This window comes from Cryptotermes secundus, unplaced genomic scaffold (assembly GCF_002891405.2).
Source record: "Cryptotermes secundus unplaced genomic scaffold, Csec_1.0 scaffold9, whole genome shotgun sequence".
Lineage (NCBI taxonomy): Eukaryota > Metazoa > Arthropoda > Insecta > Blattodea > Kalotermitidae > Cryptotermes > Cryptotermes secundus.
This window is the reverse complement of record NW_019725413.1, coordinates 238,921-263,350: the sequence shown is the minus strand read 5'-3', so window position 1 is coordinate 263,350 and position 24,430 is coordinate 238,921. Positions and strand designations below refer to the sequence as shown.

Below are 24,430 nucleotides of genomic sequence, written 5' to 3'. Positions count from 1 at the left end.
GAAATTAAGAGGAGATTGAACTCGGGTAATGCTTGCTACCATTCAGTCCAGAACATTTTGTCTTCTTGTCTGCTGTCCAAAACATAAAAATTAGAATATACAAAACTATAATTTTGCCTGTGGTTCTGTATGGGTGTGAAACTTGGTCTCTGACATTAAGGGAGGACCATAGACTGAGGGTGCTTGAGAACGGGGTGTTGAGGAGAATGATGAAGTGACAGGAGGTTGAAGAAAACTGCATAATGAGGAGCTTCATAACTTGTACTCTTCTCCAAGTATAATTAGAATGATCAAGTCAAGGAGGATGAGGTGGGCAGGGCATGTAGCACAAATGGGGGAGAAAAGGAATGCATATAGAATATTGGTGGGAAAGCCAGAAGGAAAGAGACCACTGGGAAGACCAAGGTGTAGGTGGGTGGACAATCTTAAAATGGATCTTAGGGAGATATGATGGGATGGTATGGATTGGATTGATCTGGCTCAGGATAGGGACCAGTGGAGGGCTCTTGTGAACATGGTAATGAACCTTCGGGTTCTGTAAAATGCTGGGAAATTCTTGAGTAGCTGCAGATTTGGCTTCTCGTCAAGAAGGGCTCAGCTCCATAAGTAAGTAAGAAAGGTCATTTAATTTCAGTCCCACCTGGTTTTCCTGGACCTTCCTAATGGCATATTCTAGAGCAAAGTTGAAAAGCAGTGATGATATAGCATCTCCTTGTTTCAGATCATTCTGGCTAGGAAAATTATCACATAAATGTTTACCTACACGGTCTTTACTATACATTTTGTTTAAACACATTTTAATCAGCCTAACTAGTTCCATGAGTAACCCAAACTCTGTCAGAGCATTGTACAGTACTTCCCTCCTAACTGAATCACAGGCTTTCTTGATGTACTGCCTCACTGTACTCCCATTTTTCCTCTGGTATCTGATGAATACAAAAGATATGATCAGTAGTTGACCTGTTACATTGAAACTCACTCTTATGATCCCCAATAATGTCATCTACGTATGGACTTAACCTTGAGAGAAGAATATTGGATAAACTTTTGTATGAAGTTAATAGCAGTGACATCCCACGATATTTACTACAGTCAGTTTTATCGCCCTTCTCGTGAACTGGTACAATTAAACACTCCCTCCATTGATTAGGCAATTTTTCCTTAGCTTATGGCTCTTAGAATGTAATATTTCACCACCTGCTTGAATCATTTCTGCCAGAATTTGATCACTACATGGCGATTTATACCTTTTCAAATTTGCAATAGCAATTTCAACATCAAAAGGCCTACGGTCAGGTACTAATGGCTCACCTGTATGTATTTCTATCTGCCTAACATCATTGACCCTATGTACAATCAATAACTGTGAAAAGTAGTTATTCCACCTACTCAAAATATTGTGGGAATCTGCAAGCAGATCACCATTCTCATCTCTAAGTTACTTTTAGGTTCATGACCCCTCTTAAAATCATTTATTCCTCTAGAGATGTCTTTTTCAGATCTTATATTGTTCAAATTGTCCCCATTTATTTTGCTTGGATCCTGCATCCACTGCAATCTGGCTTGTTTCCTTTGGTCTAATAATTCTGAGCACCATTTGTCGAACCATGGCTTATGCTTCTTCGATGCATAATAACCTAATGTTGTATTTTAGCGTCCTGTTGCACTGATTTTCATCCAACATTACAAGACTTGCAGCTAAGAAGGGAACACACATCACAAGACACGGTTTACACAGAATATAAGAAAAACGACCCCCATAGTGGAAGAACCACATGCAAGTTTTAATTATGACACATAAGATGAATAATCATAACAAGTTTTAGTGTGTGTAAATTTATTATAGTTGACAAATATGCACTTTTTAAATACTTTTTAAATAATTTCATAAAGGCAAACAATGAAATAGCTTAGCGTAATTAGGGCACCTGATGATGGCACTATGTTGCCAAAACATGTCGTGAAGTAACGGGTGAAATTGAGTGCACTACAAGACAGCAACTGTATACATATCATGCATAATAACCTACTCTCTTTGGCAGAAATTTTTATATTCTCTCTAAGAGGTTCCCAAGCATTATTAATATCCTCCTTGCCATTTAAGTTTTGCAAAGCCGCAAACCTATCTGAGATTTTAACGTGATATTGCTCTTTACCCTCTACCGCATTTAATTTCTTGAGATTGAACCTTTCCACATGAAATCTGTGCATTGTTTGTTTACTCACTTCCAATCTCCCCTTAACTTCTGCCATCACCAGACAGTGGTCAGTATCACAATCTGCTGCCCTAAACGATCAGACATCAAGTATACTTGAATGCTTCTCCTATCTATCAAAATATGGTCAATTTGGTTGTGCATCTTTCCATCAGGAGATGTCCAAGTAAATTTATGAATGTTACAATGTGGGAACATTGTACTTTTGACAATAAGATTTTTGAATGTGGCAAAGTTTACTATTGTAACTCCATTATCATTATAAATTTCGTGCAAACTCTCATCCCCAATTGTTGGTTTGAAAATGTCTTCCCTACAACTTTGACACTGAAATCTCCTAAAAAATTTTCATATGGTACTTATGGAATTTATTGAATACATGTTCCAGTTCTTCATAGAACCTGTCTTTCATATCAGCAATTTTATCTTCTGTTAGAGCATGAACATTCAGACTGATAATGTAACACCAGCGATCTCTTAGTATTATCACTAATGAACTCTGCACTCTTTAATTGCTGATATGATTCTCTTATTTACAAAAAAAAACCTATACCTAATTCATGATTCTCATTCCCCTTTCAATAGAAAAATGTATATTCACCTGCTCGTTCAGTGCCACCTCCGTCACATCTGACCTCCTGTACTCTTACTAAATCTAACTTATATTTTGAGATTTCTTCCACCGCTGCCCTTGGTGAACCTGTCCTATACATACATATATTTAACATTCCAAGTACCAAATCTCACATCAATTTTCTTTTGCTTAGGTTGTTTATCCAAATAATCTGTCCAGGTCAAAGGCTTCTTGTGATCTTTCATAGCAAGTTTATTTTTTACAGTGGAGTTGTTAGTCCCACATCCAACTCCCAAGCTGGAGCACCACCCCTTGTTGGCCATCCACAGGAATCTTCCTGGAGGTAAAGGGCAGCCAACCAGCGTGTAAGGCTGACCTCACCACCATCTGTGAGTCGAATGTCTAGAAAATGTGGGAGCCTTGACATCTCACAACCCTATGGGCCTTCATGTCCTGTAACAGGGACAGCCTTACCTGTTTTTCACACTGGGCCCCGACTGCATTACGTAGAGTTGTGACTTACCGACAGCTACAATAGTGGCCAGGAGATTCATAAAAGGAAAGAAATGCAGCTCAAAGATGACAGTATACATGAAGTATGACATCCCGAGCGAGAAAGCGACTGCAATGACTGTCATGATGGTGACAAACAGCGATCCAGTGTACAGCCACATGCAAACAAGCACAAACGTGCCTCCAGCACCAATCATCCAAGTGTCCTGCACCAAACACTCGTGAAACAAGGTACTCTTCAGGCCTGTGTATCAAATATTATAAGCATATGATAAGTGATAAAGGTGAGTTAGAAAACTATGCATTTTGAACATTTTCCATCATCTTTTCTTTTCATTAAAAAAACATGTTTCAGAAGCTGCTCTGCTTTTATCATCAGAAAGAACAAAGTCATTTGGATCCGTATGATGGTACATTTTGAGCATTAATGCAACAAAGTAGACATATTTTCCCATTTTATTGTTTTAATTAAAGATATTTCTCAAATGTCTTAAGAAATGATGCAACTAGACATAAAATATTTTCTTATTTACTTTAAGTTTAAAGAACAATGTACAGCAGTTCCAGTAAAACATACCTGTCTCACCATCATGCCATATTTGTGTCTCTTTGTTTCAGCTCAAAGTTATTTTGAAAGTAGACTTTTGAGCAAAAACATACTGGACTCTATGCCAGAGAATATTTTTCTACCTCACTGTTTCAATTCATGGTGCATTCTACAGTACACTTTTGAACAGTAATATACCAGATTCGACATAACTGGATATCTTCTTGTCTCTTTACTTCACTTCAAAGTACATTTGAAAGTAGAATTTTAAGTATTAATGCACCAGACTCAACATCAAGGATGTGTCTGTATTTCTCTGTTTCAGTTCAAAGTACATCAGAAACTAGATTTTTGAGCAGTAATGAATAAGACTCTACATTACAGGGTAACATCTCTTGTTTTCAGTTCAAAGTACATTTGAATATAGACTTTTGAGTATTAATGTACCAGATTCAAAGTCATGGGAAATTTTTGAATCTCATTTCAGTTCAAATAACATCTGGCAGCAGAGTTCTGAGTAATAACATACCAAAGTCCATAGCAACCACCTCAACATTCCCATGCTGCAAGGCGTGCAGATCAAGTGAATGGTAATATGCAAGGGTTGCAGAGCTGCGTGCTATTGGCAGGATAAGCATTGTGTTGACCAGACTGCTGATGCAGCAATTCTAAAGAGAGGAAACATCAGTATTATATTTCATGACCATCTAAATGACAAGTCACATATTAAAATACAACTAAAGAAACTCTAGCAACTCACTTCATCATTCATGGTGCTCCTAATGAACTCATATTTCTCATCACTCCCAGTACATGAGATCCACATCACTCAATAAATACACAATAAGTACAATAAACAAGTAATAATTTAATGGTAATAGCAGTCCCCTCCTTAGCAGACATGGTATGCTAACATCAGTTAAGATGAGATTTTAAGTAAAAAGGTAAAAAAGGTAAAGTTGTCCCTGTGCTTAGCTAATTAAGCACTATGCCATGAAGGCATAAATCCACGTTTTCTTGACCTTGGCACCAGTTGGAGGTGATTGGTCAGCTTCATGCCCCAGTTGCTTTACCCCCAGGGAAAGAGCCCCTGGTACCCATTGGACAGGAGGCTGGGTGGTCCCCAGAACTGGTCTCGAAGACATGGAGAAGAGAAAATTCTTGCCCCTACAACAACTCGAACTCCAACCCCTCAGTCATCCAGCCCGTAGCCAATTGCTATACTGATTGCACTATCCCAGTTCCCTGAGAGAGATTTGAGGTGCAAAAGAAAAAAAATAATCATTAAATAGAATATGAAATAAAAACACTGGAGGGAATTAAAGGTCAATACAAAGGATAATAAATTAATAAATAACAGACTAAGTTTGTAGGGACATGCTTTAAGAAAGAATAAAGAGAGAATCCCAAAGAAGGTTTAAATGTGAAAATTAAGGAAAATATGCCAGAAGACCAAGAAGAAAATGAGAACAAAAGGTCAAGATGTCTAATGACAATGGCAGCATCAAATAGCAGGAAAATGGAGAATAATGAATTGGACAGCAGGATGAAAGAAGTGGGTGTGGCATAATTTGGGGTATTATCTCAGCATTTTCCTTAAGGGACTGAGGTAAACCAAGAAAAACGTCAGTCAAAGTCCAGATTTGAGCTCAAAACATCTGGAATATGACCATCTGACCATGATGCTGACCATCATTTTAATGACAACTTACATACCTTACTTACTTTAAGATACTAACATTTGGAGGAAGAAAGTTGGCATCAACCAGATAGTACATAATGTTGTAAACTGCATTATGTTGTCTGCACTGTTGTGGTACCTGCTTGCAGAACCATAAACTTTCCTCCTGGCAATCTGGTGTCAGTGTGAGGTTGTGGTAATAGTGGGAACACATTTGCAATAATGCCTTTGTAGCATCCACATCTTCACTCTGCCAAAATTAATAAAAGGTGGTAACTGTAGAAAGGGTGGACTTCCTCAGGACTTCCACCTCCCTCCCTACAGCTTCAGCTCTCTAGTATCACCATCCTTGACACTTCACCTACACACACTTACAACAGCAATGCTACTAACTCCCACACTAGTATTTTATTGAAAGTATAGAGTACTTCAAATCTGACATGAATAATACCGTGTTCAGTGACTAGACATTTGATTCAGATAGATAACTGGAATTACTGAATGTTTATAACTTGTAACTACATGCAATCATAACAGTCTCACTCCAAAGATCACTTAACTACAGCATACATAGTCTTCCATGTCTTCACTAGTCATTGCTTGGTAAGGGCTTCCAACAACGGATATTCTTCTGCTTCTATTCTCACGTCCTTACCGGCTGGAGTCTACCTCAGAACTAACTAAATTCTCATGAAAAATCAAAGTTAAGGTCTCATTATGACCGACAGTCACTTGGCCAGTCTTGGTGTCAAGCCCCTTCTGGGGCCCCAAGAACAGATTTTTGTTACTGTCAGACAGTTGCTGTTTTGTAACTTTGGGTGCCGTGTCTGATGAGAGGATGGGTCTGACAATTGCAGTGGTCATAGTCAGCAGTATATTTCAATTCTGATTCACAAGTTTTAATACAAATTTGTGATGGCCACTATTCTGCCTTCTTCTGACTCACCCCCACTGAGCTCTATCATGAACTCCTGAAATATGGCAACTTTTAGGGTAGACCGCTTTGCCAAATATCATATTTAATATTGTGGTGTACAGATCTGTTGCTGGGCAGAGACCTCGAAATGACCAACAAGTACAGCCGTTGCTATGCAATGCACAGGTAAGTAAATACCCATCTCTAAGCAAAGATCAATACACACGTACCCGCAGAAACGATATCCAGCCTATCACTAGGCAACTGCCCGTGACAACGATAGGATTGATTGAGGCGGTGTTTTCTGTTGGGCCTGCCCCGGATATATATAATGAGGACACCAGCCAAGCTTCAGTCAGCTGTTTCCAGTTCAGTTGAATGAAGTGACTTGAAGTAGCTGGTTGGTGAGTGAGAAAGTTCAGTTGTCAGTTCAGCTGAAAGTCAAAATGTGAAGAGAAGACTAGGAGGCTGGTGTGAAATGGCTGACAGCCTAAAACCCAGTTAATTGAGTCATCAGTTGACAAAAGTTTATCACGGGCAGTGGTGACAAGAGGACCTGAGTGCAGGAAGCTGAAGAATCTCCCTCGGTAAAAATTGTTGCCAGGAAACGGCTAGTGGAGACTGTAACAGACTGAGGACACTAGTCTGTGTGTGTCAGTGACCTGTAAAGTACAGTTCTGAGTGGTGTATACAAGTGGCCAATAAATCCATTCACCAATCCATACCCCATCTATAGTCACACACCCCTAAAATGTGGCAATACATATCTGTTCAATAGATCTGGAGATGAAACATGACCTATTCTATTTGCATTTATTTCATGCAATTCGCATAAAAAAGATGCAAAAATGTCTACAATGAGCCACCAACTATGACTGTTGTTGCATTATATATTGTGTCAGATATTATGAGGCTATGCCCCACACTTACAGTGACTGCAAAGCAGGAAGGCCGATTATGCAAGAATGCAATGTAGTTTCCTAGGGACCAACTGTGGCAGCACTTTTCATGAGAAGTGGACTCACAAATAGTGTGGTACTCTTCACTTGCAATCATCTGAGCCTCAATGTGGCACATGGAGAGGATAGAATCCAATGTGAACAAATCTCCACCGCCGGTGGCACTGAACACTACTCGTGAATAGCCAGCACCTATGGAAAAACATATTCTTCTTTATTTAATGATGCTGTCAGTAGCTCAGACTACACAGCACTGAATCACTGGATGACAATGAATAAATTGCAAAGAATGACATGGAAGGAAGAGGTCATAGCATTTACCTGGCAGAACAGAGGAACGCCCTCAGACAAGACAGTCCATGGCCAACTTGCTGACTGATGAGGTTAAAGGTATGACATGAACTAAAATTATTCCAAACACTTTTAAAGTAGGTTCTCAAATAAGGAACGGCATAGCTAATCCCTGTAACAGGCCGCTGAGGCCCACTGGGTTGTCAGATGTTGAGGTGCCCACATTTTCTAGACAATCAACTCACAGATGGCGCTGAGTCTGTCAGCCTCAGGCACCGGCCGCCCTTACCCCCAGGAAGATTCCTGGCACTCGTTTCTGTTAGTGGCTGAGTCAACCCCAGCGCCATAGTGCAGCTGGAAGGATTAGGTAAAGGTAAAGGTGAAGTTGTCCCTGTGCTTAACTAATGAACCACTATGCCATGAAGGCGTATGGGGGAGTGGATGTATATTTCTTGACCTTGGCACTAGCTGGAGGTGAGTGGTCAGCTTCACGCCACTGTCGCTTTACCCCTGGGGAAAGAGCCCCCGATACCCATTGGATAGAAGGTTGGGTGGACCCCAGAGTCAGTCTGGATGACTTGGAAAAGAGACCCTACCAAGGCTCGAACTCTGACCCCTCGGTCAGCCAGCCTGTAGCTAGTCGCTATATCGACTATGCTATCCCAACTCCTAGCAAACTGAAGAATTCAAAATCCAGTGACCTCATTGTGAATCAAAACAGTGACCTTCCAGCTTATATAGCATAGTGCCTTAATCAACTAGGCTACTGCATGCCCCAAGTTCTCGAATACAAGTTACAGTGAAAATCAATATACAAATCAAATGTATGGAGAAATGAATGGCCAGATATATACAGGTGGCTCAAATGTGACCCAGAATTTTCATTGTTTCTCTTAAACAACAATTTGAGGTGTTATTTTTGTGCAGCCACTTCATATTTCTCTCCTTCACACATTATCCACACTAGCATGCATGTGCTTTGTCATACTGATGTCATACTGAAAGATGTTATCTGTAGAAGTTTATGAAGGTGGAGCAATGTTGTGTATTGATATTTTGGCAACAGACGGTTCAAAACCAGATGACATTCAAAGTCAATTAGTACTGTTCAAGAATATGGACTGTAAGAAACATTAGTGTACGAGTACGGTACTGACACAGTGTGCAGTCTCTACCATGGCTACAAACAACATCGCAGGAACAATAACCCATGGACTACTGAGCCCCACCACATGACTACCTGCTAGGCATTCCATGGCTGCTTGTGGCTAAATGCAGTTGCACAGAAAATCCCGCAGTATTTCCTCAGATTACTTTCAAATGATCACAGGTACAAATCACTTGAAAGCTCATTCTTTACTCTAAACACTGGTATATCACACCTGATGCCACCTATTGATAGAAATGCTGCAGTAAGTCATTAACAATGAGCCAATCTCTTCAAGTGTAGTAGTTTTAATGCCAGTACCTCACACCGACAAACTGGCTCACCGTGTGCAAAGGGTTAACAAAGCTAAGAAGCTTATTTTGGATGAATGCCATGATTCCATGTGTGAAAATTTAAACTAGTGAATATCAGTGTCTTTAGCATAATCATTGATGAGCACCTTAGCTTTCAAAGAGCAAGTACAAAGTAGCAAAATAAAATAAAATAGGATTCCAAAATTATGAATGATGATGACATATGTAAGAAAACCATACATGGATTAAATATGTGAGGATTCAACCAAACATTCATCTTACTTGGTGATGAGCAGAAGAAACCATCACTGGAAATGTGTTGGTGGTTGTGATCATGATCCAGGGGGTTAATCCCAGAATTCAACATTTCTTTCAGGACTGCTATTGGATCTACTTTTCTGTTTCTATCAGTATCATTTGATCCTTGGAAAACCTGTGAAACAGAGATTAACCCTTTTAACACAGCAGTGTGATGTACATATTTCCAATCACTTAAAACTTTAAATACAATTAAACAAATGGAACACAACAGCTTCTAGTCCATGTTGATAACCTTAAATGCCTTAAAGAGAAACATGGAAGGGATATAAAGAGGTTAATCCAGAGTAAATATGAAGAAAACTAATTTTCATTTCATGCATCCTGTTGTGTTATTATATGTACAATTCTTTATTAGAGTAAGTTGCCATATGGTAATCATGTGTTTGCCTGATGATGGCTTTAATAGCCGAAATTGCTAATTTTAGCCTTGATCATTGTATTGTTGTGTTGCGATGGACTCTAATAAAGAATTGTATGAAGAAGACTAAGTACATGTTGATGTCGTGTCACCCAAATGCAGGACAAAACCGTAACATAAAGATGGATACCAGATCCTTTGAAAATGTGGCAAAATTCAAATATTTGGATGACAAACAAATCAAAACTTATACACTTACTGTGTTTCTGGACATTATCCATTCTCCTGCTTTTATTTAAAACACACCATGTTTTGGGGACAGGATCTGTCTTCATCTTCAGGTGGAACCTACTCAGTTGGGCCCAATCAACAGAGCTAATCTCTATCTCTAGTCACCAGCAAAATTTCATTAATGACAAAATTAAGAAGAGATTAAATTGGAGGAATGCTTGCTATCATTCAGTTCGGAAACTTCTGTCTTCCTATCTACTACCGAAAAACCATAAGAACTGAAATACACAAATTTTAATTTTTTCTGCTGTTTTATGTGGGCATGAAACTTGGTATTTCTCACCAAACAATGCTTGAATGTGGGCAGTTCCCACAGAACTTTGACTAACAGTGTTTGAAAACAGGGTGCTGATATCAATATTTAGACCTAAGACGGATGACATAACATGAGGCTGGAGAAAAATGGATAATGAAGAGTTTCATAATTTGCACCCCCCACTAAATGTTTGGATCAGTAAAACAGGTGAGATGGAAGGTGTACACAATACACATGACAGAGATGATAAATGCACACAAAAATTTAGCTGTGAAACCAGAATGGAAGAGAATACTTGGGAGACATGGGCATAAATAAGAATATCCTACTAAAGTAAAATATTAAAGAAACAAAGTGTGACGATGTATACGATGATGTGTACTCGATACAACTGGCTCATGATAAGGTCCAATGGGAAGCTTGTGTGAATACAGTAATGATACTTTCAGGCTGTATAAAAGGCAATGTTTTTCTTCATCAGCTGACCTGATGCAAAAATTTTGGTCAACCCTTTAAAGCACTTTGGTTATTATACCTATATACCATCTGCTATAGTGTTCAAGAACTCTGTATTCTGCCCATATGGCTATCAGAAAGTTCCCGGACTAGGCCAAAAAAGAAATGCTGGCTTAACTTACTCAAATATGGCTGCCATTTCCTTCAAAATAGTCTCCTTGGGAACGCATACAGCGATTCCGTAATTTTTTCCCTGCATCAAAAGCACCGTGGAAGTAATTTTCCTGAATGCTGTAGAGTACCACTTACAATTCCCTTTGGATGTCAGACGCTGCTTCAAAATGTTGTCTCTTCAGTTTCATTTTCAATTTGGGAAATGAAGCAAAATCATGGGGGGGGGGGNGGGGGGGGGGGGGGGGTAAGTCTGGTGAGTGAGGAGGATGGGGAATGATAACCATGTTGTTGTCAGTCACAAACTCTGAGGTTTTCAGGGACGTGTGGGCAGGTGCATTGTCATGATGAAGGAGCCAGTTGTGGTTGAACAAATGTTCCAGTCTTTTTTCATCACATGTTTTCTCTCAAGTGTCTCAAAATGTCACAGTGAAAGTCAGAGTTGACTGTAGTGTTATAAGGAACATATTTGTGGTGAACAATCCCCTTCACATAAAAAAAAAAACAACCAGCATGCTCATTACCCAACTCTGGACATGCTACGCCTCTTTTGCTCTTAGTGTTTGTGGTCTCATCCATTGTGATGATTGTTGCTTTGTTTCTGGATCATAACCATAAATCTAAACTTTCTCACTCATTATAATCCTAGAGATAAAAGCTGGGTCCTCATTAGCCTTTTCTTGTACTCGTAGCTCAAGACACATGTCTGTGCACCATTGGTTTTGATCATCTGTCAAGAGTTGGGGAACAAACTTCGCGGCAACACAGCACATGTTCAAATTTTCTGTTCAGATCTCCTGGCAAACTCCTTGACTGATCCCAACAGTGTTTGCAAGCTCAGTATTGTTCAGCAACAGTCTTCATCAATGAGTTCTCAAATTTCTTCAACATTTTCTGTCGTTCTTCTGGTGCCTGTTTGCCCTGAACAATTGTCATCTTCAACTGGTGCTTGACCAGCCTTGAAACGTGAATGCCATTCAAAAATCACTGTCTGGCTTATAGAATGTTCTCCAAAAGCTTTATGAAGGGTTATGGTAGCAGATTTACCGAGCTTCAAGCGAAACTTGATAGACACATTGCTCAATTGTGCCATCCATCGCAGACAAAACGAAACACGGAGACATAAAAGTACATATGTAAAAACAATGAGTGTTCACAGCATGGTGTCATGTGGCAGACTGATGCAATAGGCTTTTGAAAGTGTGACCTTGGCCTCCCCTGTCATCTTTTCCCAAGGCAGTTACAATAGTAACAGTCCAGGAACTTTCCAATACACCTCGTATTTATGTGTTTCATACAATTCTTACAATAAACAGAGATGATCTCCCTAAACAGCATTAACCAGCTGTTCTTTATAACAGAGATGCTGTGTTTTCTGTGAGAAAAGAATCAAATTTGTAAATATCGTTAGCTAAATTTCAGGTTTCAAAGGGTTAAGTCAATCATGAAAAGTTAAACACCTCTGTCTAGTGTGACTGGTGAAGATTCTTTTTATTTCAATCATCTTCACCCTTACATGTTTCGGTCTTCAGAGACCATCATCAGAGGGGCACCTTTACATCAATACAGTTAGAAGCCACTATTACAATACATTTCTATATGTATAATATAAACTCTGTTGTAAAGGTAACACTTTATTGTAGTTCTTGTCCCCCTTCCTTTACACTACATGTTTCGGCCACAACTGGCCATCATCAGGTGTATTCCACTTCACGTAGCTGTCACACTGCACTCAGTATTAACATTTAAACTCCAGATTTACAACTGTTCATTGCTCTGTTGTCAATCAGCACCTGATATTCCAGAACTTCCCTTGTCGATTTTGTCAATTATTTTATTATTATTGTCAAGATTTTAAACATAACTGACAAAATCAACAAGAAGAGTTCTGGAATGTCAGGTTCCAATTGACGACAGAGCAATGAACAATTGTAAATCTGGAGTTTAAATGTTAATATTGAGTGCAGTGTGACAGCTACGTGAAGTGAAATACACCTGATGATGGCCGGTTGTGGCCGAAACATGTAGTGTGAAAGAAACGGGACAAGAACTACAATAAAGTGTTACATTCACAACAGGGTTTATATTATATACATAGAAGTGTGGAATGTAACAGGATGCTTAAATATAATATTACAATACATGTTCTAAAAGTTAAAATGTATACATACAATATTAATAATATACAATTGGGTTTAAAATCTATAGTCTTTACAACTACAGCAGCTGTTAAATACATTAAAATATTTATGATTGGTTTGTTAAGACTCTATTGGAATTCATAAACCAAGAAGGTTCATGTCGTCCCTCTTATTATTTCTTTTGACAGGGGCCGAATGTGTGCCACCTTGTCGTTCTCAAGAAGGGGGTTCTTTGATGTTGTCCTCTATTGTGTTTGTGGCACACTGTGTTGTTTTATTAGTGTGATGGACCAGAATGAAACAAATCAAATTCACTGAAGCTGGTTAAGTTAAATTCAGTAATCTCAAACTATGAATACTGTATTATTCATTGCTAACCTCTGATGTGTTCAAAGCATAGACCCAGGTTGGGGTACTTTCTGTGTCACCTGGTATGCTGCTCACTCCTGTCCGGACCACACCTGTTACGTCTTCTGGCAGATTATCTAATGCTGTCATATTGGGGGCAAGAATTGTACTAGTTTCCTGTGATCCATAGCCCTAAAACACAAAAAGTTCAATGCACTTTGATAACTTCTTTTCTACTCCTCCATGGTGACTAAATATGCTAAATATAAGAGGAAAAATAAATGGAAAGAAACATATACTCATAGCAGATTCTTTCTTATATGAATTGCATTACTGACTAACTCCCATGAATGCCAAGTACTCTTGGATATTCGGCTGTGTCAAAATGGAAAACATTTCCAATGTTTCAGAAACTGTCAATGTCTTCACCATCAGGGAATGATGTCAGATTAATGTATATATGAATGGATCAATGGTGGGGTTGTGTCAAAACTGCGGATAGAGATGGAAATGGTTTACTTCGAACGTTCCAACCATTTGTTCCATTTCAAGTGATTGAGAGTTAGCGTCATATAAATACCAGGGAAGATTTTAAAATGTAAATGGGAATAAAATGCAGTGTATTGTGGTAATGTTGAAATAATAGCTATCTGTGTAATTTATACAGTGTCTATCAGTATTTATTTTGTATCCGAGGATGGAATCACTCAATCACCTACTGTTATAGTTGGTCAAATTGTAGCTGAAAAAAATGTTATGTCTGTTGTTTAGCAGTGAATTGGAAAATTATCACTGTGATGCTCTGTTGCCAGTTAAAGAAAAAGGAGGTTATGTACTTCTGACACAGTTTGTTTTTGAAGGAAACCTTTGCCAAAAACATTTCACTTAGATTCCAGCACCACATAGAACATACTGTTATTTTGCCAAGTTTAGTATCTTAGTACAAACGTAGCTGCCATTCTAGAACTTCTCAAGTTACTGATATAAGGTATTCTTCATGTCATTTATTTTAATAATTTATGCATTTCCTTCTCAATAGCAGTACCATGCAGTATATGAAGGGGGACCCAAAAATAACCGGAAACGACCTGTTGCGGGCGCATGCTTTGTAGTTACGAGTTGTGCTGCTAGGTGGTGTTAGCTGGGGTCTCCCGCGACTGTTAGTGAGCTGGCGTCACTCCGCGTTAAGTGGTTTGTCTGTGGTGCTCTGTTGTGTGCGTTCCTGTTTCAACCCTTTGGCGATTAGTGAGATGGCCGACCAGAAGGAACAAAGAGTGTGCGTGAAATTTTGCTTTCTGTTAGGGAAAACTGCACTTCACTCTTCAAGTCGCGGCAAACATTCACGCAGTTTTCTCTTTGGTCATCTCCGAGCAAGCGAGGAACAAATTTTGCAGACACCCGTCTCATGTGCAAACCTTCGGTTAAAATTCGCTGGACCGTGCTCCATGAGATGTTCGTTTCCTCAGAAAGTTGGTCAATGGTCTTTCGACGATCTTCATCAATTGCACGCTCACTCTTTGTTCCTTCTGGTCGGCCATCTCACTAATCGCCAAAGGGTTGAAACAGGAACGCACACAACAGCGCACCACAGACAAACCACTTAACGCAGACTGACGCCAGCTCACTAACAGTCGCGGGAGACCCCCAGCTAACACCACCTAGCAGCACAACTCGTAACTACAAAGCATGCGCGCGCAACAGGTCGTTTCCGGTTATTTTTGGGTCCCCCTCGTATAGTGTTATTCTACCATCACACTGATACCAACCTCAAAAGATAGGAAACACAAGCAAAGTATAACAAAATCATCTGGAACCTACAACACACAAGATTACTTCACAACACTGTTGGTACAACATACCTCCATATATGGGAGATAATATGCCACTGCAATAGAGAACTAAAAGATTGAGGACCATTACAAGTAGCAAGCCATTCACGAACACCATCCAAGAGGACCACTCTGATCCCACCATTAAACTAGAAATTCCATATTAGACACACATGCACACATCCATTAAACCACACACAATACTGACCACAATACACCAATATTATACACAAACCCACATATAACTTCAACATCAGTTATGATTTTTAATGTTTACATACTAAATTATATCACACATTTTCATGTGAGAAATAGACACATTCTAATGTTAACTTGCAAATTCAATGACTCTGTATTTTATTTAGTTTTAAACCACCTGATGAAGATCCACTAAGACTGAGTCAGGTAGATGTATAGTATAACCATAATGAAATTAATTTTTACACTCTTCTTAATTTTGTCTAATTTTTACTATTAAGGAAATTGTTGTGGTCACTATATACCATGATTTTATAACACAACAGGATGCAAAGAATAAAGATTATTCTGTCATGTTCAGCATCTTAGTACACATGTAACATGCCTTCCCAAAACCTTCCAAGTTATTGAGGTTAGGTGTTTCTGATGACATTTATTGTATCTGAAACAATTTTCTGTTGAAATTTCAATGGGCTTTATACTGATTCGAGATAATAATCTGAAGTTCACTGATACCATCATAGGACTGCAAAGTTACATCATATCAATATTTTCTGAATGATTCCCTCCCATAAATTCAGCCCTTGTGTTGATAATCGGTGACATGACTATCACAGTTCTGTAGAATTGTTACAATGCTGAGATATGAACAGACATGCCAATATAGATGCCACCAGGTAACACAGTAATTCCACATACGTTTGAAATAACATTCTGTGAGACGTTATACTGAGGTTGTTTAATGCGCCTGGGATTAACTGTGAGCTGACCAGAAGAGCCTGCTGCATCCAGCAGGTTCTTCCATGCTGTCGACCTCTGTGCCAATGTGGTGCCCCTCGCCTCAAAACCCTGCACAGACATGTTCAGTTTTGAGATTGTATACCCACTTTCAAAAAAAAGTAAATGAATAAATACATAAAACATATAATTTATAAAAAATGAACAACCTTAATAATAAATGTATTAATTTACAGTGATAGTGGTGGTGGTGGTGGTGATGATAACTCGGATACCTTAGTTCATATGCTGAACAGGCTATGGGCTGGATGACTGAGGACATGAGGCTCAATTCCCAGCAGGGGCAAGAAATGTTTCTCTTCTCCACAGCATACAGACCAGCTTTGGAGACCACCCAGTCTCCTGTCCAATGGGCATTGCAGCCTCTTTTCTTAGGGATAAAGCGGCTGGGACATGACGCTGATCATTCACCTCTATCAAGTACCAAGGTAAAGAATGCATGGAGCTACATCTCCGCTCCCCATACATCTTCATAGTGTGATGCTCGATTTTACATTAATGGTGATAATAGTAATAATAACAATCATGTTACATATTAGGTCATGTGACCTCTTGTGGTTTTCTTCAGTGACCTTCCTGAACTCCTCTTCTCCATAACGATGTCTGCTTCTATAATCTCTTCTGGTACTTTAGTATTTCCCACTCTTCATATATATTTGTTTCTGTATAGTTCACTTGTTAATTGTAAATAGATCTGATGATGTTGTAGTGCTCATAAACTTAAATTCTGTGGCTCATAACTTCTTCATCTCTGCTTTTCTATTAAATAATACACAATAAGAAGAACAACAACTCTAGAAATGTTCACTTCTAACCAGTGCCATATATAGTAAAATTCAGTCTACGCAGAGAGGCAATAGTTAGTTGTAAATCCATCTCCTTGCTAAATGACATGAAAGTTCTTTGTAATTTTCTATTAAAAATTAGATAAAATGAGCTACAGCCTGCAACACTGTTCATCCAATGCAGAGCAGGATTGAGGCCTGGAATGAACTATTACAGCAACACACAAAATATCATAGCTAAGTGATTTTACTCCTGTCCAGTATTCAGGGGGTCCCAGGTTCAAATCTCAATCTGGAGGTCAGTTATCGTGACTTAAGTTATTTGCACCTTTCCTCTGTCTCTCCAAGGAAACATGGGAAAGAACCTCATATTAGGCCATGACCAAATCTTTTGCAGCTCGGTATTCACTACTTTCCTGTCATTTGATGCTATTCAGTCTCAGCTACTCACACTGTCGTTATATATAAACCATAAATAAATACATACCAGAAATAACGATGATGAAATAATAATAAAAATGTGTTGCCATAAAAGCAAAGAGTTCAGTAATGAAATTTCATGACCATCCCTGGATATGATCCAGTTCTGTATTGTACAAACCATTTCTCTAACAATCTATGGTAATATTATTTTATCACCTTTTAGATTTTACAATTAGCTACTTTACAGGATGACTCCCCAAGATTTCCTTGCACGTATTCCTATTTTGACCAGAAGCTGATACAAGTACGACACAACAGCAATACATAATACACAGACAGAACAAAGTATGTGCACGCTTCATGTGTGTCAACTCAAGGAAAAGTTAAAAAAGTGACTGGCAGTGCTGAAACACTACAAATAAACACAGAACTCAGCCACATGACTGAAATACATGCAATGTTAATGAAGAACAATTAATAACAGACATACAATTTAAAGCTTTCATGATAGCGGCTGTTCATACTGTAGTCCTTTATGCTGTGACACATTTTCATATACACTTGGTCACCGACTTACGACCGACTTCCATTCTGAGAGGTCATAAATTGATCTGGTCATATGTTGGCCATATGTTTATTAACAGTATTTTTTAACCTTTCTAATCTTTTTATCATCTTTATAATTTATTTTTAAAAACTTTTATATTTTAATCATCTTTTATTTTTCATTTTTTGTGGTCGTACTACATGCGGCCGGTCATAAGTCAATGACCAAGTGTAGTAGGTGGATACCTGTGTTTTGAAGGAGCAATATGCTTCTTCACAATTCCATTTCTCTCCTATGATAAAGTACAGTACTGTGGTTGTGAGAAGGAATGTTTTCCTGTTCAATGTTCCTACTGCCCAAGATCGGGTTCCATCTCCTCACCCCCTTCCCATGGGTCTGAGTGACCTCCTTCCTTTCATCCCAAATAATGCCTCATCCTACATACTTTAATCATGAATCATTGGTAATACGAACTGATGAGAGAAGACCCGTAGAAAAAAATTTGTTTTATGATTAGGGTAACTAGGATATACCCATTCAGATCATAAGAGAAATGTGAGATTTAAAAATTCCATAAGCAACAGAATTTATAGAACAATGTTAAAGAAAGCAGACAGGTTGAGCCGTGACAGGATTCCAACAAAGACCTTAAAATATAAGCCAAAATGAGAAGGTTGGTATGATCCCTAATATAATTAAAAGAATTTTTTGTACTATCTGCAAAAGGTCTCAAGAGGCTGGAAAGAATGACAACTGTCATCGGTTGCCAAAACTTGCAATAACAATACACACAGCCACCATTTACAGTCTATTCTATTTGTGACTTACCCTACAAACTGCTATTCTCCCTGATGGCTATACAAAAGCTTGCCTAACTAAAGTCTTCTCATGGATTAGTGACAACCTGTTACTTTTGTATAAACAGAGCCCTGACGTCTCACCTGTGACCAAAATGTTATTGAAACCAACCCAATCCTCCTGCTAAGTATCAGTTTCCATTACTCAGAATCCTAATGTACTTACATAAAAACTTTCTTACATAGGCAAATGTAACATATACAACATCTACTTGAATACAAATTTTTAGCTACAATGCACTGTCACAGAGTTTAATGTTAGAATTAGGAATCATTTCAAGAAAGATTCCAGAAGACAGTTCTGGATATTGTCTGAAGATGTCCATGGTATGCTTACCATCTGAGGATCAGAAAAGTCAGGTGTTTTCATGAAGATGAGGGGTACAATAAGGCAGGATCCAGCAAACACTGCGACCACCAAAAGAACCACACATGAGTAATGTGCTAAAATGCGAGCAAACCTGCAACAAATAACACCAGTTTCCACAAATACATTTCTAATTATACATTACTGTTGTTGTTACCAGCGGTGGCTGAACTTGTATGATTCAGAAACTAATTAAAGAGCAATGGATCTTTCAATTACCAGTATCCTATTCGCCTTACATTGTAAAGTATTCATTTATTTCTCCTTACACATGATAAATGTCGAAATTTTAGACCTTATATTGGCATATCTAACAGTACGTAACATGTGTCTGTGGTTTATCTGAATTATTTGCTCAATTCTTCCAACCATGTGCAAGCGATGACACTCTCCACGTTCGACGGAAATACTTCGAGGGGGTGGGGACGCCTTCGGATTTGAATTTACCGGCAGGCTGTGCACTTACCAATTCATGACTTTATTATTCGGCGGATTGATGACCTCCAACGAGCTGTGGTGTCCGGGATTTCCGACATCACACCTGGGTGAAACAAAAAACGGTCAATTACTTATTGCATAAACAATCACTCTATCCTGATTCGAACCCAAGAAACAGTACCAATTAATAAATTAACGGTTAAACCGAAACACAACTTAACGTACATTACCAACTCCCAGTGCACCCCGACGACAGAATAAAATTCCGACGTTCGAGGTGCCGACAAACGTTAATGGTACGGATCTGCAGGCCGGCCAACCGTCGCACATAATTCACTTTCTTGTCCTTCCAGATGAATTGCACGCACACCGCTCCCCATTCTGAGTGGCGGATTGGGCCAGGCATTCTGTTTCGTTCTAAAGTGTACAAGACTTGTCTGCGGTGTGGACCTTCACGGTTCTACTTCTGACAGGGGCAAGAATTTTTGCTTTTCATCACCGCGTCCGGAATGCCTTGGGATCCAGTCAGATTCCGCTCTTTTTTTTTCTTCGCAGCTGTGATTAGTGGCAATACAATTTTTTTAAAATGTGAAGTCATGTATTCTGGCAGAAATTTACAGACGGCTTCGAGCAACGAATATATACGTATTATAACAGTTCTCCCGAGTTATTGGACAGACGGCCCAGCGGGACCCAGAGCCTGTCCGAATGTTGTGGAGAAGACAAAAATCTCTATCCGTGCCACAAATCATACCCCTACTCGCCGATCGACCAGTCAGTAGCCTGTTCACTATACTGATTGTGTTGACGGGTTATAAGAATGTTTATTTCTTTCTTTACGGCCTATTTAACGGCACCTTCGACGGCTTTGTCTGTATAGCACTGAATGATAAAATTATTAGTGAGTAACGAAATGAAAAAATATATAAAGAAATGACCATGGCCTGATTAGATGTAATGTCCCTACATTTGCCTTGAGGGACTGAAAGAAGAATGTTATGTCTCAGGAGAACTGGTCACGGGCGAGATTTGAAACTGAAACATCCATCCTACGAATATAGTCACTGCAGAGTGACGCTGGCTGATAAAGGAAAGGTACGNTGTAATGTCCCTACATTTGCCTTGAGGGACTGAAAGAAGAATGTTAGTTATGTCTCAGGAGAACTGGTCACCCGGCCGAGATTTGAAACTGAAACATCCATCCTACGAAAATAGTCACTGCAGAGTGACGCTGGCTGATAAAGGAAAGGTACATAATGTGAGATATCGTTTTTGTAAGCATCCTGTTGTGTGTTATGTATGACATTCTTAATGCATCAGTCAAGTTCCCCGACTAGGTCAAAAAAGAAATGCTGGTTTAACTTACTCAAATATGGCTGCCATCTCCTTCAAAACAGTCTCCTTGGGAACGCATACAGAGAACCAGTCGTTTTTTACACGCTTCAGAAGCACAGTGGAAGTCATTTTCCTTTATGCTGTCGAGTACCGGTTGTGGTTCCTTCGGATGTCAGACACCGTTTCAAAATGTTGTCTCTCCAGTTTCATTTTCAATTTGGGAAACAAAGCAAAATCACAGGACGTTAAGTCCGGTGAATGGGGATGATGGGGAACGATACATATATTGTTAGTCACAAACTCTGTAGTTTTCAGGAACGTGTGTGCAGGCGCGTTGTCTTGATGAAGCAATACCAGTTGCGGTAGCGCAGAAGTTCCGGTCTTTTTCGTCGCACATTTTCTCTCAGGCATCTCAAAACGTCACAGTAAAAGTGAGAGTTAACAGTAGTGTTAGGAGGAACAAATTCACGCGAACAATCCCCTTTCACGCAAAACCACACAGACAATTAGCACGCTCTTTTTTTGAACTCTGGACCTGCTGCACTTTTTTTCCTCTCTCTCTTGGTGGTTGTGGGCTCTTCCACTGCGACGATTGTTGCTTTGCTTCTGGATCATAACCGTAAATCCAACCTTCCTCACCATTATGATCTTAGAGATAAAAGCTTGGTCTTCATTAGCCTTCTCTCGCACTCGTGGCTCAAGACACATGTTTACGCGCCGTTTCTTTGATCGTTTGTCAAGAGTCGGGGAACAAACTTCACGGCAACGCAGCGCATGTTCAAATTTTCTGTTAAGATCTCCTGGTAAACTCCATAACTGATTCCAATGGTGTCTGCGAGCTCATGGATTGTTCGACAACGGTCTGGTGGATGAGTTCTCGAATTTTTTCAACATTTTCTGTCGTTTTGCCGTTGCTTGGTCGCCCTGAACGCTCGTCGTCTTCGACTAGCCTTGAAATGTGAATGCCATTCATAAACCACTCTCCTGCTTAAAGAAGGCTCTCCAAAACCTCATGAAGAATTTCAAGGGTTTCGGTAGCGGATCTACCGAGCTTCACGCGAAACTTGATGCAGACACGTTGCTCGATTTCTCCAACCATCGCAGACAAAATGAAACACAAAGTCGAAAAAGCACTCGTGTAAACAAAATGCGTGTTCAAAGTGCGGTGTCACATGGCAGACTGATGCAACAGGCTTGCGGAATTGTGACCTTGGCCTCTCCTCTTGTCTTCTTTCATCGAGGCAGTCACAACAGCCCGATAACTTTCCGATATACCTTTACTAGCATTCGTTTATTGTGTGGAAGTATGTTTCGACCCTCCTGGGTCATCATCAGACAATCATTACATGTATATGACATTCGTTATTGTGTTGTCTACCGATATGGATCGAGATCGGTGGTTTATAAAATTTTCATCCGATTTATTTTATACCGTATTTACGCATGTATAGGCCGCACATTTTTTGCCAAAAATTCAAGAGGAAAACTGGGGTGCGGCTTATATTCGAAATATTCGAAATCACACTTCATATAAAAGAATTATATTCATAATTAGTTATACAGAGTGTAATACTCCTGAAATAATATACCAAGAAAATTATTTTTTCTGTAATTTCTGCCTGAAAATTGTGCTGCGGCTTATACACGCACGCGGCCTATACATGCGTAAATACGGTAATTTAAATTGTTAAATATAACGACAACAGGAAGATGGGACACTACCATGTAACACAAAATAGTTCCAACATAGTCGCTCTAACCATTACGACGAAGTAACAGAATATGTCATCATGCAGAAGATCGCCACAGAAGAAATTAACCTGAACCACTCAGACTCCCAGGAAGGCCGCATATTACACGACATACAACATTACGTCACAAAAATTATCACAGGAATTGCAAATTTTAAGTTTTACATTAATTGAAATTTTATTTTTAACGAAATATATATTTTTATAATTTATATTTAACAATTGATATTAAATGTAAACCGAGCCAATACTTATAAATCACCGATCTGAATCCATCTCGGTAACAATTAAATAAAGAGTGATATATTCATGCAATGATCGCCTGATGACTCAGCACGGTCAAAACATATATCAATACATATACATAATAAACGAATACTAATAGAGTAGTAGTGAAGTTATAGAATTGTTGTATTGACTGTACATTAAGAATACCGTGTAATTTGAGCTGCTTTTTGGAAACGTTATAAAGTAACAAAATCATTGAACATTTTTCTCTGAAGAAGAGAAAAGTTTTCCAAGAAAACATTTTTTTTTACATTCGAATTAACACAGATACATTTCAAGCATGATATATTTTTTCTACAGAAAATACTAACAAGTCACGTTTTTTATTAGATATAATTGGAGTCCTAATATGAGATTCTTATTTTTATTCCAGTAAAACATTTTTTCGCTCCATGTGGGGTACACGAAGCAGTCTTCGTCAGCCCAACGCTCTCTGTGCGCCAACCGAGAGCGCTTCTTACATTGTACCCTTTAATCCTTATGTTTTTCTTGAGACAATAGGCCTGAAGGATTTTAGGTTATTGCGACCACAGTTATGAAAGGTTCTGTCTTCTACAGTAGTATAGTACAATACCATGTAGTCTGGTGAAACTCAACCGATGTTTCGAAGGAATATGTCTCCATCTTCAGGCAGAAAATAAAGGCATTGTTTGCTGCCTACTTCAGGATGGTTCCTTCTTTGTTTACCCTTCAGGACTGAATATGGATGCGACATGTTCTTCTGAAACATCGGTTGACTTCCAAAGGACGGCACGGTGTCATATCCAAGATATCAGAAATCTTCAAAACATAACCAATACTGCCCCAGACACGATTTCCTCTAGTATTTCCTCTGTTCACCTCTGTTTGCCCATGTTCCAATGAAGCAGTTCTGAGTGTTTACCACCTGATTTCAGCGCTTACTTCGGCCACAACCGAAACGTCCCGTATTAGGGAACTATCTCATAATTGGCTTGTTTCATCTACAGACGTGAGGAAAAAAAGAGAAGTAAAGAGAAGAGAAAAAGGCATAGGATACAGCGATAGAAACAACGGACCATTATCAAGACGTCTGGAACATCCGATATCCGGTTAAGTGTGGGAAGTGTCAAAAATATTGTCCATTAATTCGAGTCGCCTGTGACTCCTGGCACCAACCCTCTTACCCGCTTTACAGGAAGACGTGGGCAGAGAGTAAATGTTTCGCCCAGCAAATATTTCGTACCGATTTTATAGTATATATATATATAATCCCAGCTTCCACTCTTCCCTATGATTCATGGGCCGATTTCTTCCTCTCCTTGCTTTTCTTTGTTTACTTTGCTGTCAGAGGAT

At 39.1% G+C, this 24,430-nt stretch overlaps 1 protein-coding gene across 3 annotated transcripts in view; it reads right to left on the bottom strand.

Annotated features, from left to right (window-relative positions):
• Positions 1-24,430, bottom strand: part of LOC111863301 (protein dispatched) — a 77,966-nt gene that overhangs the window by 10,549 nt on the left and 42,987 nt on the right. The window contains exons 1-10 of one of the 3 annotated variants that reach the window (XM_023849494.2): positions 19,968-20,057; positions 19,771-19,845; positions 19,275-19,398; positions 16,227-16,376; positions 13,531-13,692; positions 9,441-9,591; positions 7,378-7,598; positions 5,590-5,781; positions 4,380-4,518; positions 3,314-3,547 (exon numbers count right to left, since the gene is read on the bottom strand). In XM_023849494.2, coding sequence (XP_023705262.1) covers positions 3,314-3,547; positions 4,380-4,518; positions 5,590-5,781; positions 7,378-7,598; positions 9,441-9,591; positions 13,531-13,692; positions 16,227-16,376; positions 19,275-19,398; positions 19,771-19,845; positions 19,968-19,969 — 1,450 coding nt within the window. In that variant the 5' untranslated portion in view covers positions 19,970-20,057. Of the gene's footprint in view, positions 1-3,313; positions 3,548-4,379; positions 4,519-5,589; positions 5,782-7,377; positions 7,599-9,440; positions 9,592-13,530; positions 13,693-16,226; positions 16,377-19,274; positions 19,399-19,770; positions 19,846-19,967; positions 20,058-24,430 lie in introns of those variants that run through there. The other 2 variants (XM_023849493.2, XM_023849495.2) reach the window with 2 other exon arrangements.